Source organism: Crassostrea angulata, chromosome 10 (genome assembly GCF_025612915.1).
Source record: "Crassostrea angulata isolate pt1a10 chromosome 10, ASM2561291v2, whole genome shotgun sequence".
NCBI lineage: Eukaryota > Metazoa > Mollusca > Bivalvia > Ostreida > Ostreidae > Magallana > Magallana angulata.
This window is the reverse complement of record NC_069120.1, coordinates 6,560,828-6,576,890: the sequence shown is the minus strand read 5'-3', so window position 1 is coordinate 6,576,890 and position 16,063 is coordinate 6,560,828. Positions and strand designations below refer to the sequence as shown.

At 31.1% G+C, this 16,063-nt stretch overlaps 1 protein-coding gene and 1 long non-coding RNA gene across 3 annotated transcripts in view; both read left to right on the top strand.

Annotated features, from left to right (window-relative positions):
• LOC128165295 (protocadherin Fat 4-like) overlaps window positions 1–16,063 on the top strand; it is a 125,754-nt gene that overhangs the window by 50,449 nt on the left and 59,242 nt on the right. Inside the window, exons 9-13 of the mRNA XM_052829690.1 lie at window positions 5,181–5,297; window positions 6,970–7,069; window positions 7,937–8,031; window positions 8,327–8,503; window positions 14,894–15,043. Coding sequence (XP_052685650.1) covers window positions 5,181–5,297; window positions 6,970–7,069; window positions 7,937–8,031; window positions 8,327–8,503; window positions 14,894–15,043 — 639 coding nt within the window. The remainder of the gene's footprint in view (window positions 1–5,180; window positions 5,298–6,969; window positions 7,070–7,936; window positions 8,032–8,326; window positions 8,504–14,893; window positions 15,044–16,063) is intronic.
• On the top strand, window positions 961–4,709 carry LOC128165296 (uncharacterized). Of its 2 annotated transcripts, XR_008241042.1 has the most exons (8): window positions 961–1,412; window positions 2,111–2,174; window positions 2,419–2,549; window positions 2,780–2,872; window positions 2,988–3,135; window positions 3,407–3,466; window positions 3,662–3,740; window positions 4,003–4,709. It is a non-coding gene; the product is annotated as an uncharacterized LOC128165296 (long non-coding RNA). The 2 variants fall into 2 exon arrangements; XR_008241041.1 differs by having other exon boundaries at window positions 961–2,174.

Here is a 16,063-nt window from a genome sequence, read left to right as displayed (position 1 = left end):
ATGTAAATTCACCAACAATCAAACAGTGCTAATAACGTAAAATATTTTTTTCGTAAGTTTTCAATATTACTTTAAATACAATTACACAGTTACGATTTCATAATAAGAATAGGTCATTATCAATGCGGCTATGTTTTTGCAGTAACATTACTTACACTTAATTTGCATTTGTACATGTTGTAAGCTTCACTGTTCCAAAATCCATTTTCACTGTCTGTCTTTCTGTCTTTCTGTCTGTCTGTAAACTTTTTATATTTTCGATTTCTTCGATTTCTTCTCCAGAACCCCTGGCCAATTTCAACCAGACTTAGCACAGAGCATCATTGGGTGAAGGGAATTGTTTGTGAAAATTAATAAAGGGCTGTGGACTTTTTCAAATAGAGATGATTAGGATTTCTTGAAAACTTGTTTATATTTTTCAAAAATCTTCTTCTCAAAAGCCATTTGACAAAAAAAGCTAAAATTTGTGTGGAAACATTTTCAGATAGTGAAGATTCAAGTATGTTCAAATTATGGTTCCCGGGTGTAAGGTGGGGCAACATGGGGGGGGGGGGGTCAAAGTTTAAAGTCGAAGGTCATAGTTTATGTAGAGTAAATCTTTTTAAAATCTCTTCACAGAGCTACATGTAATTAGCAAGGATAGCTGAAACTTATTAGAAGCATCCTCATGTAGTATAGATTCTAATTTGTTCAAATCATGGTGGGACACAATGGGGGGGGGGTTGAAGTTTTACATAGGAATATATAGTGTAAATATTTTAAAAATGTTTTTTCTCAGAAACCAACTAGCCAGGAGAGCTGTAACTTGTGTAAAAAAGGGGTAGATTTCAATTCTTTCAAACAAAAATTTTGAGGAGTAGGGTAGGGCCACATTGGGGATTCAATTTTACAATGGAAAATGTTTTAATTATCTGCATAAACTTACACTGCAAATAGAGTGTACAATGTTACACAGGAAAAATGTCCACATGTGTAAAATATGTGTATAATTTTACACATGTTTTGCACATATAATGCATGTGAACAACACATGTTTTAAAATTTATATGTTGTACACATATATTATACACGTGTGTAACATATACATTTTACATATGTTTAACACATATGTAAAATAATATATGTTCAATACATGTTTAAAAGAACATATTCACGAAAAAAAATTGTTTAATTTATTATTCATTTTCATGACTTTCACCTATATTTATGCATTTATTAGTAAATACTTGTAAAAATAAAATTTATTTAACAAACTTTTGCCGACTGACTTACAGAAAAATTTATTTGTTAACCAATTCCGGAGTTATATCTCGATTGGCTTTAATTTTGTCGTTTGCAATCATACGTCATTTTTTACGTCACGGAAGCAGAAGATGTTGAATCATTTGCAGATATTCGATTTGAGGCTAAAGGTAAGTTTTGTCAATCATTCTTATTCATTTATTTGTATTGTAAAATTATATAAATATTGCTGGTAGCAACCTAGTCACCTTATAACGCGAAAAGTAGCTCAGAGCTTGTGTTTCCCAGGAAAATTCGGGTTGAAAACAAGAAACCTGTATTGGAAACGATTGATGCTGATCCAATCTACTTAAGTGAACTTGATGAAAGTTTTAAGATGAAATGTAAAGGCAAATACGGTTATTTAATGTATATATACACATAAAGGTATATACTACATCTGCTATATGTAAACGGTAGGTCTGTCGGTAAACGTTTTCGACAAAGCTTAAATTAAGCAGTTGTAGCTGGCAAAAAGCACATTTATAGACAGAACAATGCTTAAAAATTAAGCCAACATTAAATATATGTTTATCAAATGCATTTTTATTTAGATCAGACACATTTCAATCTTGAAAAATGAAAGTAGAATAAACTAGAGTAAAGCTCGTTGCAAAGTAACGAGTAGGTATTCCATAAAACTTAAAGCAGCAAGTCGAAAGTTTTATATAATTTTGTTGTTGTTGTTGATATATCAAAATTAAAAATTAAATTGATTGTTTAAAATGTTACTTATTATGCAACAAGTTGCTAAAATGTCCAGTTGGTTACTTAATATATATTAAGTGAGTTCTTATTGTATGCTAATTTAAACACACTTTATTTTCAGACAGGTCACATAAACTATCCCAGTGAATAGCAGGGATATGTCTCTCTAAACTGTTTATGCAGTTGTAAGTATTATAAGTAAAATTCAGATTTTTATCTTCAAAACTATTGCTTGACTTTCTTTTGAAAGTATTCATGATTTAAATTTTGTAAAAGAAAATCAATGCAATTTTCATATTAATTCTAAATGTCATGTTTTAAGTGGGTTTTTTTAAAATTATTAAACATGCATTAATATACCTGCAATGTACTAAGATATGCAACTTATTGTATAAATACAACTATTGTGTGGAATTTCTTTTTTTGTAGAAAATGGCTACCAATATTTGGTCGGTCAGGAAGTCCTAAGACATAAGTAATGAATTTTTCAAGATCCAGACATTCTTCTTGAGTTCATAGAGAGTTCTACACTGCAGCTGGTATAAAAGTGACAAATCATGGTAATTAAATCTAAATACGTAGAGTTCTGACTGCATTGTTAATATGAAGAATTTCTGTATATTGTACCGTAATTTTTAAGTGTTGAAAATCTAACTTTAACGAATATTTCCGGTTTATTTGAAACAAATATTATCATAATATGTCTGTTTTCCTCCTCAAATTTCAATATCTATTTCATGCCAATTTAAAAACCTCTGATGATTGTATTAAGTTGGTATTACCATTTTAGAAAGAACCCAGTCCACACATGAGTTGCTAAGGTCAGTGCATTGATAAGAAGGAAGTTGAAGTTAGATCGACATAGAAATGGCTAGTTTTTTAGGTTAGTTTGCCAGTTCTGTTGCAAAAATATGTGTAGTATCAGAATTCTGTTTACGCTGCTTGGTATCCTCTGATGACAGCATGAAAATTGTTTGTTTTATTATTTCTTATTTCAGACTTCATAAAATTGCTGTTGGTTTTTCACAATCAGCAGCACTTCTAACAATTATCCCTGGATGGCCTGTGCAATTATTTGTACAGGCAATTCACTCCACCAGGAAAGAGTCCTGTGGACATAAGGAGAAAAAGATGACGGTAGCACTTGTAAGTCTGATTTTGTAATATCATTTGTATGATATACTAATATAAGAATACAAATCAACAATACTAGGCATCTTAAAAGTGTCGGATCTAATGTATGGATACTATTGGCTAACGAATCAAATGATTGAACTTAACATGCAACCAGTCCCTTCTTTTGAACATAATTATGTACAAATTAATTTCATCATGTACATGTGTATAAATATATAGAACTATTTATTGAATGATACTTTATCAAAGAATTTCGCTTATTTTTCTTCATTTTTTTCAGAGGGCATTCTTAACAATAAAAAGTTTACCGAATGTTAGAAGTTCTGGCCAGAGTTTAAAGGTGAGAATTATAATTATATTATATACATGATTGTATATAGTAATAACTACTTGTATGTAAGTTCTAATAGAGAAATACATGTGTTTAAATTAAAATGAAAATTTGATTCTCTAATGACAATTTAATTTATATCTTCAATCTATGAAATATACCATGACAAAATATTAACTTGTGATTTTTTTTCTGTCACCAAAGTTCTATGCATCAATAAAAGAGAACATCTAAGGGGCTTCTGCTGGAAAAAGAAGAAAGAAGAATCAAGGGTTACCAAGAGGTAAGTTAAAAGATTTGTTGTGATTTCCCTTTTACACTATCAATACATATTCTGACCTAGATTACCAGGTACTTTTCTAATATATTTCTGTATGAATTCTAGTTTTGAATCTATGTAATGTAATATCATTGGATAGTGTAACAAGTGCACAATGTATACTGTAAAACAGATCGAGACATGAAAAAAAAATAACTAGTGGTTTTAAATATGAAATAAAATCAATACATAATTATGTATGTGTCATTTTTCTTTTTATTCACAGGAACAAGGAAGAGAGAAATGAATTGTAAGATGGCAATGAAGAATAAACTCCTGAGAACAAATTAATGAAGTTTTTGTTATTATTTTTTTTATATGCCTGGGCTGCATTTTACAAAAGAACTTACGACAAAGTCGTAAATATTTACAGTCTTGTAAAATGACCTTTAAAGAAAAAAAATGACATCAAATAATTTGTTTACTAATATTTGAGTTTCCATAATTCCATTTTCCAGTCATAAGAATAAGTTTTTGATTAGTTTGTGATTTATTAACATTCATTAATTTGGTCGTAAGTCGTAAGTTCTTTTGTAAAACGCAGCCCTGGTATACATCTGCAATAGTATACTGATGATCTATACATTGATATCAAGGAATAGTTTGCAATATGAAGCACACTGTACGTAATATATTTTAAATGAAAGCTTAAGTAAAGATGTACCTTTATTATTGAAAATTGCTAACAAAAAATTATATATAGATTTCATATATAAAATGCAACACATATATTACACATGTAGAATATGTATTTTACACATATAAAATATGCTCTGTTTAATTTCACACATGTTTAACACATATTAAACACATGTTAAACATGTGTGAAATTAAACACTTTATATATGTGTGCTCTTTTTATGTGTTTTACACATGTAAAATATATATGTAAAATATATGTTGAACACATGTTGCACACATGTGGACATTTTTCCTGTGTATGATATATGGTTTTGCTTATATGCAAGCATTTTGACATATTGTTGATTCTTTAAAATTGTTTAGACTTTGGCCCCTGGACGATTCTTGGGCCCCACAAGAGGTTCAGAGTTTGATCTCATATATAACCAATTGTTTAAGATTTTTTTCAAACTGCAATGTTCAACAGTTGATATGGCTATAAAATCATCCTGTTAGAAAAGGGTCTTGATTATAAAATAAGAATAGCCAGGGTAAAAAGTTTTAATTATACAGGAACTACAAGTATTGTAATACATTGTCCAGATTGTTTGTATTAAGACTCCGTTAAGCTGATTATATAATACCTATTGTTGCTCAGGTGAGCCATGTGGCCCATGGACCTCTTGTAATATTGATACATTCATCTCAAACTTAGCTTTTATGATACAAATCTCTTTATATTCATTTAAATGTCATTTAATTCAATGTTTGATTCTTTTTCAGGTTGACAAACACCCAGAGTTGAACGCAACCTTGAAGGTTACTGTAAAGATCGAGGATGTGGATGATAAGAACCCAAAGTTTACACAAATTCATTATACAGCAAACATATCTGAAAATGTAATTATTTTTGATGAAGTTACATTTAAGAACTTAAAGAAAGAGTTCACATTGTTTCAGTTATTAAAAGTTATAACAGTCAATGTATCAGAATGATTACGGTATATCTCTACAGACATAAAAACATTAAGTATTTTTTCTTTTAAGTGGAGTTACCTATTTAGTTCAGTTTCTTTGCCATATTGATTATTTTTACCATATAGTTTAAGTTTAGGGTTCCGTCAGTCCCGGCTGTCGTAGCTAATCGTAGGACGATGTTTTGGTTTTAAAGGAATTTTGAAAAAATCGTATGACGTGCATGTAGTGTATTCACGTACGATTTGACTTCGAGACGGGGTGCCATACTTGTAGGAACAGTAGCTACTTCTCACAATTAATGTGTTACAAACGTATGTTTGTCTTGTGAATCTCAGTACTAACATTTGCAGTTGATCACCTGCATGTCAATCGTACGTATTACTTTGCTGCTGGACAGTTTAATGAATACATATTAGTTTCCCCGTCAAAACGCAAATAATATAATCTTCAATATATTCTGATATATGAATAAGATGTAACTTAATAACAATATAACAGTTTTAGTCCGTTTAGTGAAACTGAAAAAAAACAATATACACACAAGCAACATCTTGAAGATAAAAGATACTCGTATTGTATTTGCTGATCTGTTGAATATACTTTAATTTGTCATACCAGGTGACAGAAATAAAATGTTTTAAAACATAAGTTAACTTTCAATATGAGACATAATATTTTGGTAAAGATTTATAATTGCTTGCTCTAATATAAAAGAGAAAGTCCTTGTAGAAATTTAAATTTATTAATTTATCAAACGAGGGTTTCGCTGTTTTATCTTTGAAAAATGTCACATTTTTGTAAACTATCTGTTGAAGTTGAAAGAAGGCACCGACGAAAAAGCTTTGACAATTTGAAGTAACTTATTTTGATCAAAGTTCCTTCATGTTTTCTTTATTTAATTTTAAAATCAAATTTACTTATATAACTTTAAATCATCAAATGCATCTAATCTATGTGCCCAGTTTTTGCATTAAACCCTACACCAATAACAGTTTACAGTTGTTGGATGTATTGCAGTATTTTGTAGAAGTTTTTTTGTTGAAACAATATTGTTCTGTACTATTCGAAAAGTTAGTAATCTTCTCAAATTTTGTAAAAATAAAAAAAGTATGGTTTCATCAATATTTGTTGAAAAACAATTTTATTAAATTTCATCATTGATATGATCCACTTAACTAAATGTTTATTGAAGTATAATGAATTTTGATAATTTCTTTCATTGACAGAATCTTCGGCACAAACTTACGTACCCCTAAACTTGTCTTGTTTTCCACTGATAGTATATGCACATAAGTCCTTGAATAAAAACGAAACAAATTGATGGTTTTAGCAGAGCGCAAAGGATTCGTTTGCAAATCTCGCAAGATTTCCATCATAAAATCACACGCAGACTATCCATAGAAGCATAGAAGCACATAAGATTAGTTGTGACTGAGGCTTTAGTTATGTAGGAATTAAAATAACATCCAAAAATTTTGTTTACAAATATTGACTTGCATACAATTCTGAAATTGGAACTTCTAAGATGTTTTGATAATACAGAGGCATATGTGATTGTATAGTATGTTCATGAATATTTATTTTTATTTTTTAGGCAACTACAAACTCGGAAGTGGTGAAAATTATCGCATTTGATCAGGATTTTGGAATCAACCAGACAATCCTATATGAAATTGTGGATCCGTTAAATTCAGGTAATAACATCTGTTTAAGAGAGAATCAAAATGTCTGCTCAAATATGTGGTGTGCAACAATTTATATGACTTTCACATACTCGAAAAAACATTATCATCATAAAGTTATGGATAATCAATATAAATAATTATATTTCTAAACAAGCTCAGGTCAATGTTTTATTCTTTAACGTTAAGATTAAAGAAGTGAAACAGTTTTGGTTGAAAAGACGTATTGCTTTCATCTTTAACGAAAGTAGATATGTCTCTAAAGAAAGACATTTTTTTCTTTGAAATCTTTTTTTTCAATTATTTTTTAACTTAGCAATTAAAGAACACAAAGTCTAAAAATATCTTGTTCAATTTTAATGAAAATTTTAGATATGTTAGATACTGATGAAAACAAAAATGATAATCTCAAAAGCTAATTTTTTATAGATTTTACTTTTATTCAAATTTCATGTTTAAATGATTTAAATGGTGAAAAAACCAAACCCAAGCAAAACATATAAGCGGCAACATCTTCGGTAGCCAAGGATCTCTATTCACCTATTGAATAGGGAAACACCTTGGATCGTCACCCTTGGCTGGCGAAGATGAGTGTGTCCAATATATCAAACTTAAAGCAATTTTAATGTTGATCTTAGGTAAGTACATACAGGTTTTTAGGAGCCATTAATCATACATGATACTCGTACGGCAATAAATCTGATAGCTAAAGTATTTTTATTTTTGCAAACAAATCATTATATTTTCTTCAAGTTGTAAAAATACAGTAAGCCGAGTATCAATGGAGTCTTGAATTTTTAATGGAGGATTTCTTATAGAAATTATAAAAAATGTGCAATCTTAAGTCTAAAATAATATATGTTTATTTCTATGATGCAGCGTTTAACATTACTAAAAATGGCACCCATGCAGTTATCTCTGTTGCTAAGAGTTTGGAAAGAGAAAAACAGAGCACCGTCAATCTTGCTGTGAAGGTCAGATATTCTATGTCATAGTCTCAAAAGAACATGTTCAAATCAATTTGTAATGCTACATTAATAATATTCTAGATTGAGAAACTTGAAAATTGAACAAGTGCAGTATATTGTCAACATTGTCGATCTCAACAATGCAAATTAATTTATGTTTAACATTTAATCATAATAATAATTGACTTATCATTTAGTCATAATGCAAAAATGCTGGTTAGAGACTAAGATTTATTGATAAAACTTATTTAAAAACTTAAAATGAACAGCTCATTAGAAATATCAGATTTTGAACTTTAAGGCTTATCAGGCGGATAAACCTGATCTCCGACAAGATTTTGCAGTAATACAAATCAACATAATGGATGTAAATGACAACGCCCCTGTCATGTCACAAAGTAACTACAGTGTCAGCATTCCAGAAAACATGCAGAATAATCAGACGGTCCTTTGGGTTCATGCATCTGATGCTGACGAGGTGAGTAACATCATTTAAGACTAGATTTTTTCATTAAATTTAGTTCTGACTTTGATTTTGTAAAATAGGTATTTCAGCTGGTAATTGATACACATACAAAATTAGATAAATGTATGTGTACCTAAATGCAACTTCTTCTATGTTCACCAACTTGTGAAGTTTTCAGTATTTCCCGTTTCCAATAGATGTCCTTATTGTTGTTAATATAGAGAAATTAGTACTCTATTTAAATATCTATCTTTAAATGTATGATAAACATATTATGTTATATGACGTTGCTTTAAAACAATCATGGGTATAAATCGACAATTTTTCTTAGATTGGAATTTATTTTTCAATTTTCTTTATTTTGTGTCAAAGTTAAATTAGCTTTAAAACGATCGTGTTGTTTCGTATATGTATAAGAATGACCAACACAGCTCGTTCTCCAATCCTTTATGCGATATCGCCGTGTAGAAAATACTGTACAAAGTCTGCTTGTCAAACAAATTTTACATAAAGTTAGACGCATATAGGGAATTAACTATGACTTTCAAACGGGTATATAATAACAAAAACCTTTGAAAATAGGTTGGTTGTATTACCAAATTTACAATCCAAACATGTCTTCTTAAGGGGGATGTCTACACCAAATAAGTGTAAGAGATCTTTGTTGCATGCATTTGTTACTAATAATAGGCACAGTATTCAACAATAATAGACCTCAAAGTACATACTCTACTTTTTAGAGAATTTTGAAAATATCAGTCTGCTTCCAGATAACCCCTTACATATCAAATTTTTTAAAATTTCTGTTTTACAACTTTTATGAAAGTGAATTGCTATAAAGTTAGAAAATGAAAAACAAAATAATCATGAATGAAGTGTGAATGATTTTTATTGGAATCCACATAAATATAAAACTAAAATGAAAGGCAAACTGCTGGATGAAATCCCACAAAAATCTGAAAATAAAAACAATATTCATTGGTTATTGAGATGAAAAAAAAGAAATTAAATAAAATTGAAAAGTTAAAAGAAGTGCTGAATTATTGCAAACATCTTGGTTTGAAAGATCCTGTTTAAGAATTGTCTTTCTTGATTTAACTTGGTCTCAAATATCTTGGCACCAATGTTCTAATTAAAATAAATCTCGAAGAAGTTTTTTAAAAATGTACAAGTATATGCTAAAATGTAGGAATAAGGTTAGTAGTGCTTATGATAATGCTTGATCTGAAAATTTAATTTTTGATGAATGCATTTTATTATATAAGTTGTCTTTCTTGATTTTACTTGGTCTCAAATTCAAATATCTTGGCACCAATTTTCTAACAAAAACAAATCACTAAGAAAATTTTCAGAAAGGTACAAGTATATGCTAAAATGTAAGAATAAGGTTAGAAGTGCTTGTGATAATGTTTGAATCTGAAAATTATATTTTTGATGAATGCGTTATATTTATATTTACCTCTTTAAAAAATGTTAGTAGTTACAATGCCATTTACTTTTTTTTATATACAATACAAATTATAAACAACTATATGCATATTTATACATACATTAAATGTCCATAGTGATATGCATGTACGTGTGGTAAATAAAACATGCTCTTTTTCAAGAATATGTCGTTTCCTCATTTGGCTTGCAAATCTGGGCTTCCGCTGCTATTGCTACCGAACTATATCTTTTTTATTAAAATACATTAGTTAAGTGCCAGACTTTCAGTGCAATTCTTATACTGCATATGTTTTAAATTTTGGAAGTTGGGATCCATTAATACAAAAGATGGTACTACGGTACTTAAGTTTCCTATTTATCATGCTATATGCTTCAAGTGAAAATATTATATTTGCTCACCTTTATCGATAATCCGTCACATATTTATGACGTCTGTTGCAGATGACATGACAAATAAGTTTTGCCAAAAGCAGGGAAACAGTATTTTATTTCGGTTTCCTGTTTCCTGTACATAAAAGCTGATAATCCATGTTAGTTGAAAGCTTTAATCACGAAGGTAATTGACATATTCTAAGCGTTTTGGTGATTCCACTATTATCTCATCTCCCTCGTTAAGAGAGTTTAATTGAACGGTGTATAGCTATTTTGTACCACGACATAATGCTATCAGTCCGGAACAAAATGGCGTTTCAAACGGATGTCAGACATCTTGTGACGATGTGACCTTCCACCTTAAGCATGATTATGGTGAGAAATGTGCCTGATTGTAAGGGATAGGCAAGGAAAGGTAAATACTAGTCTTATCAAAAGCAAAGAGCAAGATACCGGGCTTGAAGAGTTACATGCAACATCTGGAAAGGACTATAAAGGAAATTAATTTCCAAGCCGTGCTTCAGAATCTAATGCTTTCCTTCTTAACATGGGTAATGAGCCTAATAACCATTAAATATTTCAAATGAATCAAACAGGAGATTTTTGGAGAAAGCTGTCCAATATAAAAGGGGGTTTATGTCCAACGAATGATAAAGGAAGTGCTAATGAACCCCCCTCTCACATGTCTTTTCAAGGTATCTGCCGAGTGGATATATATCACGAGAGATTTAAGATAGGGATTGAAAGCTAATCAAACTGGATCTGCAAACAAAATTGACTTTGTAAATTGTTAAATGATTAACTCGCCTTACACTTTCCACAATGACGCTTATTAGTCAACCCGTGCTTTTGTTTACCCCGTTCTGGAAAGTTCTATCCATCAAAACTAAAATCGCACATCCAAGAAACGAATAAGCTAATTTTATTTATTCAACATTTGTCAAATCTTAATTTCTAAGCATACGTTATAGTTCCCATATATATTCACTCTTTACGTAATCATTCGATATTATTTCATTGCAAGCATATACTTTGGTGCTAATTCCTAATGACTTTGATCGGCCAAAGCGTGTCCACCACATTGCCCTCATTTTTGCTATTTCGGGCTAGTTTATCGAAAATAAAAGTAAGTTTTTAATTTATTTCTTAATAATAAGTTAACAGGTAAATTCATAGATGGTTAAAGGACATAAAATCACACATGGTGAAATACAGGAGACGTAAGCAGTTGCTCTTGTGCAGGCATATTGTAGTTTATTGGCAAAATGACTTAATAAGAATAGATGTACTACTATTTTTTTTCAAATGAAAACGATTTTAACCATAGCCACGTAAACTTCATTTTTTCTTATAAGTAAGGGAATATACATGTAAAAGCATATCTTTTATTTCAATATTTTCTATGATTAAAATCCAAGTAAGTTTCGATTTAGATTTTGTTGATTCGTGTGGGCTATGAGGGAAGACATAATTGCAGAAAAAAATACTTAATACATACTATTTTTTCCGCATTGTCATTATCTTTATACCCACATGAATCACCAAAATAACATTTTGTTGTTTATATACAAATAATTAAAAACAATGAATCAAATACATTGAAATTATCTTAAAGGCACTCAATATGCATGATACACACAATTTTGTCACACACTATACACAGTGAATGATTACGGACTTCTGTTTTATTTGTTTAATTACATCTTAAAAAATAGACATTAGAGAACTAGAAAAAAATAAGTAGACTGAACAGGTTAGTTTTTAATAGATTTAGTAACGTCTTTTGATTTGTTCCACGAAAATAGTCTTATGTTTGAGGTTCGCAGTCTAAAGTCTGCTGTCAGCTGTCTGAGATTCCGAAAATATTTACTATGCCTCTTTTTAACAAGAAATTGGTAAGTTATAGGCATAGTCTGCGGTTAAGGAGACCATCTTTGAACCTGGAGTTTTCGAATGGGATATAAATTTTAGTGCACAGTTTTCAAAGAAGCAGTTGTTGTCAGCTTTGAGCTGACTAATAGTGTCCTTGTGTTTGCTCTTGACAATGATTAAGGAGAAGACTCAGATTTCCAGGTGAAATTGCAGTTCAATGGCAAAAGTACCATTTGTGTGAGGGCAAATTATTCTTTGTATCATACTTCCATTACAGATGCAGGGGCTACCTAGAGAGACTTTTGTAGATGTTGAGGCAGAAGTTAGTGTTTAATCAAAAATATCTATGATCAGTTGTAGTCTTACCCTTCCTTACCTGGTGTGGTAAAAAGGTACGGTTGAGTGAGTTACTGAAGCTTTGCCGTGCTCATATATACTAGTAAGGCGCATGAATGATAAATGGCTGTCCCTACGATTGGGAAGATTTTTGCTTGTGCCTTATTCTCAGCACCTTAATGGCATGTATGTTTCATGCTTCTTAGAGAGATGTGACGATGAGGGTATAAGTGTCTCAAGAGAGGCAGAAATACCAAGACTTGTATCACACCCAATGAAAGATGATGACAGCTTGATTAGTTTGTGGTCAATTGGCCCATCAATCAGGTGCCTGCATCCCTGTCGGACTTACTGGGAAATTCTGCAACTGAACTAGGCCAGGGGAAATGGTCTATGCTTGAGAATCTGACGTTTAGGATACATTAACTTGTAGCTTGACTTCAGGCTAGATTGGGATGTCCTCACGGCCGGAGTGTTTATAATCCTGTAATACTAGGAGAATTGAAAACTAATTGTGATCTAAGACATATCCTGACTTCAAAACCGTTAACCAAACCCCCTTTTTCATAAATTTTCAACTACTTCAATACCAGTTTTCATAACTTTTCAACTAACTTCTTCATATCTTATCATGACCATTTTAACAATGTGCTAGACGGTATAACACCTTTGGTTATTGTAATGATCGACGTTTTATAAAGTGTTACTGCAGACTAACCATGCATCTAATTATTTTTAGCACTGATACGGTGTTGATAGTTGATATCGCCCTTTAAGTAAATTCTTGTTACTACACTGTATATCGTATTACTTTATTCTATGCGATTCTGCTGTTTTGTATACAATTGCGAGCACCGAATTTTAGCACACCTGAGCTGAAAGATCCATTGAGCTTTTGTTATTATTATTATGGACCAGCGTTCGTCGGTCTGTAAACTTTTTACATTTTCTACTTCTTCTCGAGAACCTTTGGCCAAATTTCATCCGAACTTGGGTTAAAGAATAATTGATTGGATGGATTCAAATTTGTTAAAGTAAGGACCACGCCCTCTCTCAAAGGGGGATAGAAATTTTGTTGGTATTTTTCAAAAATCTCTAACTCAAAAACCGTTGACCAGAAAAACTGTAACCTGTGCGGAAGCATTTTAAGGTAGTGTAGATTCAGGTTTGTTAAAATCACGGTCCCCCGGGTTAGGGTGGTGCCACAATGGAGAGGCCCAAATTTTACCTTTAAACTATTCTCAAGAACTCATGATCAAGTTTAATATTATATAGTATAACTTATATACAAGTTTTTTGACATATTGTTGAATTTTAATTGTTTAGATTTGCCCTATACAATTATTGGGCCCACAAGGGTTCAAAGTCTGATGTAGGTGTATATATGAGCAATTGTTTAAGATCCTCTTGAGCTCTGGGATGCTTGATATGTAATATGGCTGTGAAATCATCCTGTCACAAAAGTGATTCGACGCTGAAGGTGGAAGAACACATCATCTAACTTTGACTGAACTTTGATCGAAACAACATTTCGTTTTATTAAAACGATTTTATCGACAGTAACATGTAACCCACTCCATAGCAGAGTGGATAAATTGTCGGGCTTTTGATCCGTACATTCCAAGTTCAAATACCACAGGGGCTTTTGTTGTTACTAACTAAAATGAAAGTTTTATTTATTTATTTTTATCCCCAAGCTGCAAATTTTTCGCTTATTTAAAATATGTATAGTCCATTTATCATTATATCTTTCATAATCAAATATTTACTGTTAATTTGAGTGACTTTTCCAGGTATGTTATTCCACTTTAACAGAAGAATATCTGGACAATATATAAACGTGTTTTAAAACAGAATGTACTTTACTACAATGCCAAGATACTTTCTATATGACTTCATAAAGTTGATTTTTATGGCTATTATTGCTCAGGTGAGTGATGTGGCCCATGGGCCTTTCGTTAATTTTTTTTTTCATATACTGTGTACTTTAAAACTGACGAAAATATAAAAGCGAGATTTTCTTATCCGTGAGAGACGCTTTGACCAATTAAAATTTGTAAAGGTATTTATTTATTTGCTGTCATAATATTGGCCTCGGCCAGGTCATGTCACTTAAAGCTCCTGTCTCGAGTCATCATTTTACCATGTTGCCCTCTTTAGCAGTGTTTAAGTAAGTGCATATAATGAGATGATTACGTGACCACAATTATTGGTAGCCATGCAAAGTAGAACTAAATAGTTAATAGTTTGACTCAATTTGAAATTTGGGTAAATACTTTTTAATATCATTCCGAGATATCAAGAATTAAGAAGTTTGTTAATCTTTTAGCGATTTTAAAGGACAAACATGAAAACATGATTTTTTCATTGTAGGGAGTCAATGCTGAGTTTAAGTTTGTGCTGAAGAATTGTACATCGAACAATTCTGTGATGGATGCCTTTAGTATCGACAAGTTAGGAAATATTCGAGTAAATAACAGTGCCATTTTGGATAGGGAGAACACTCGATCAATTAAATGTCAGGTAGGAAGTGCATTTTAAAATGTTAATATGGTTTACCTACATAGATACACACACACACACACACACACACACACACACACACACACACACACACACACACACACACACACACACACACACACACACATATATATATATGTTTTTTCAGAAATTTATTCCTTCTGAAACTTTAAAGGGACATGGTCACAATTTGTTCTTCAACTTGTACTTTACCGATTATCATTTTAGTGTAAATTTGTGCCTTTTTATGGTTAAATCTAGGTTGCAAAATTTAAAATACGTTCATATAAAACAAACTAAGACGAGGCAACACAAGAAACCTCTGAACTGCTAAATACATGTAATACTAAACATGCACATAGAAAAATATATGAAAACAAAATTTTTATTAGCATCAAACATATGTTAACAAAACATAGCAAACTGTGAGCACTTTATGTCGCTTATAACTTGACAATTGACGGTTAATTGATTGATCAAATACCCTAATCAAGTATTATAAGCACTAAAAATGAAATAGTAGAATTTGAAAAAAGTTATGACCATGCCCTGTAACACACGTATTTGTATCATATATATGATTGCATTATGAAATACATGAATCTAAAATTGTATGATAATATATGTTTCATGAGAAGAGAATGCTAAGAATTTTATAATAGGAAGACATTTTTTAAAGTTCTTTTTTTTCTAAGTATTAAACTTATTCATGCAAGCTCTTCTAGCTAAATATGTTGCATTAACACATTAAAACATTCTTGTAGCTGACTTTTTATAGGCTAAAGGTATGCATGAATTCATAAATACGCATTATTTCCCTTTTATCTCCGACTACCGCCATATTAGTTAGCGATTTGTATTGTTCTGCTCATCGCTAAACACCCCCTATATAAAGCCGAGAGCGTTATTCATGCTTCATCACATTTAGGTATTTCATACACCCGAACACGTTACCTTGGACGAAAAGGCGTTCCGAAACGCATTTTGAACAAAAATGGATATGACAACCACTGCACTGGC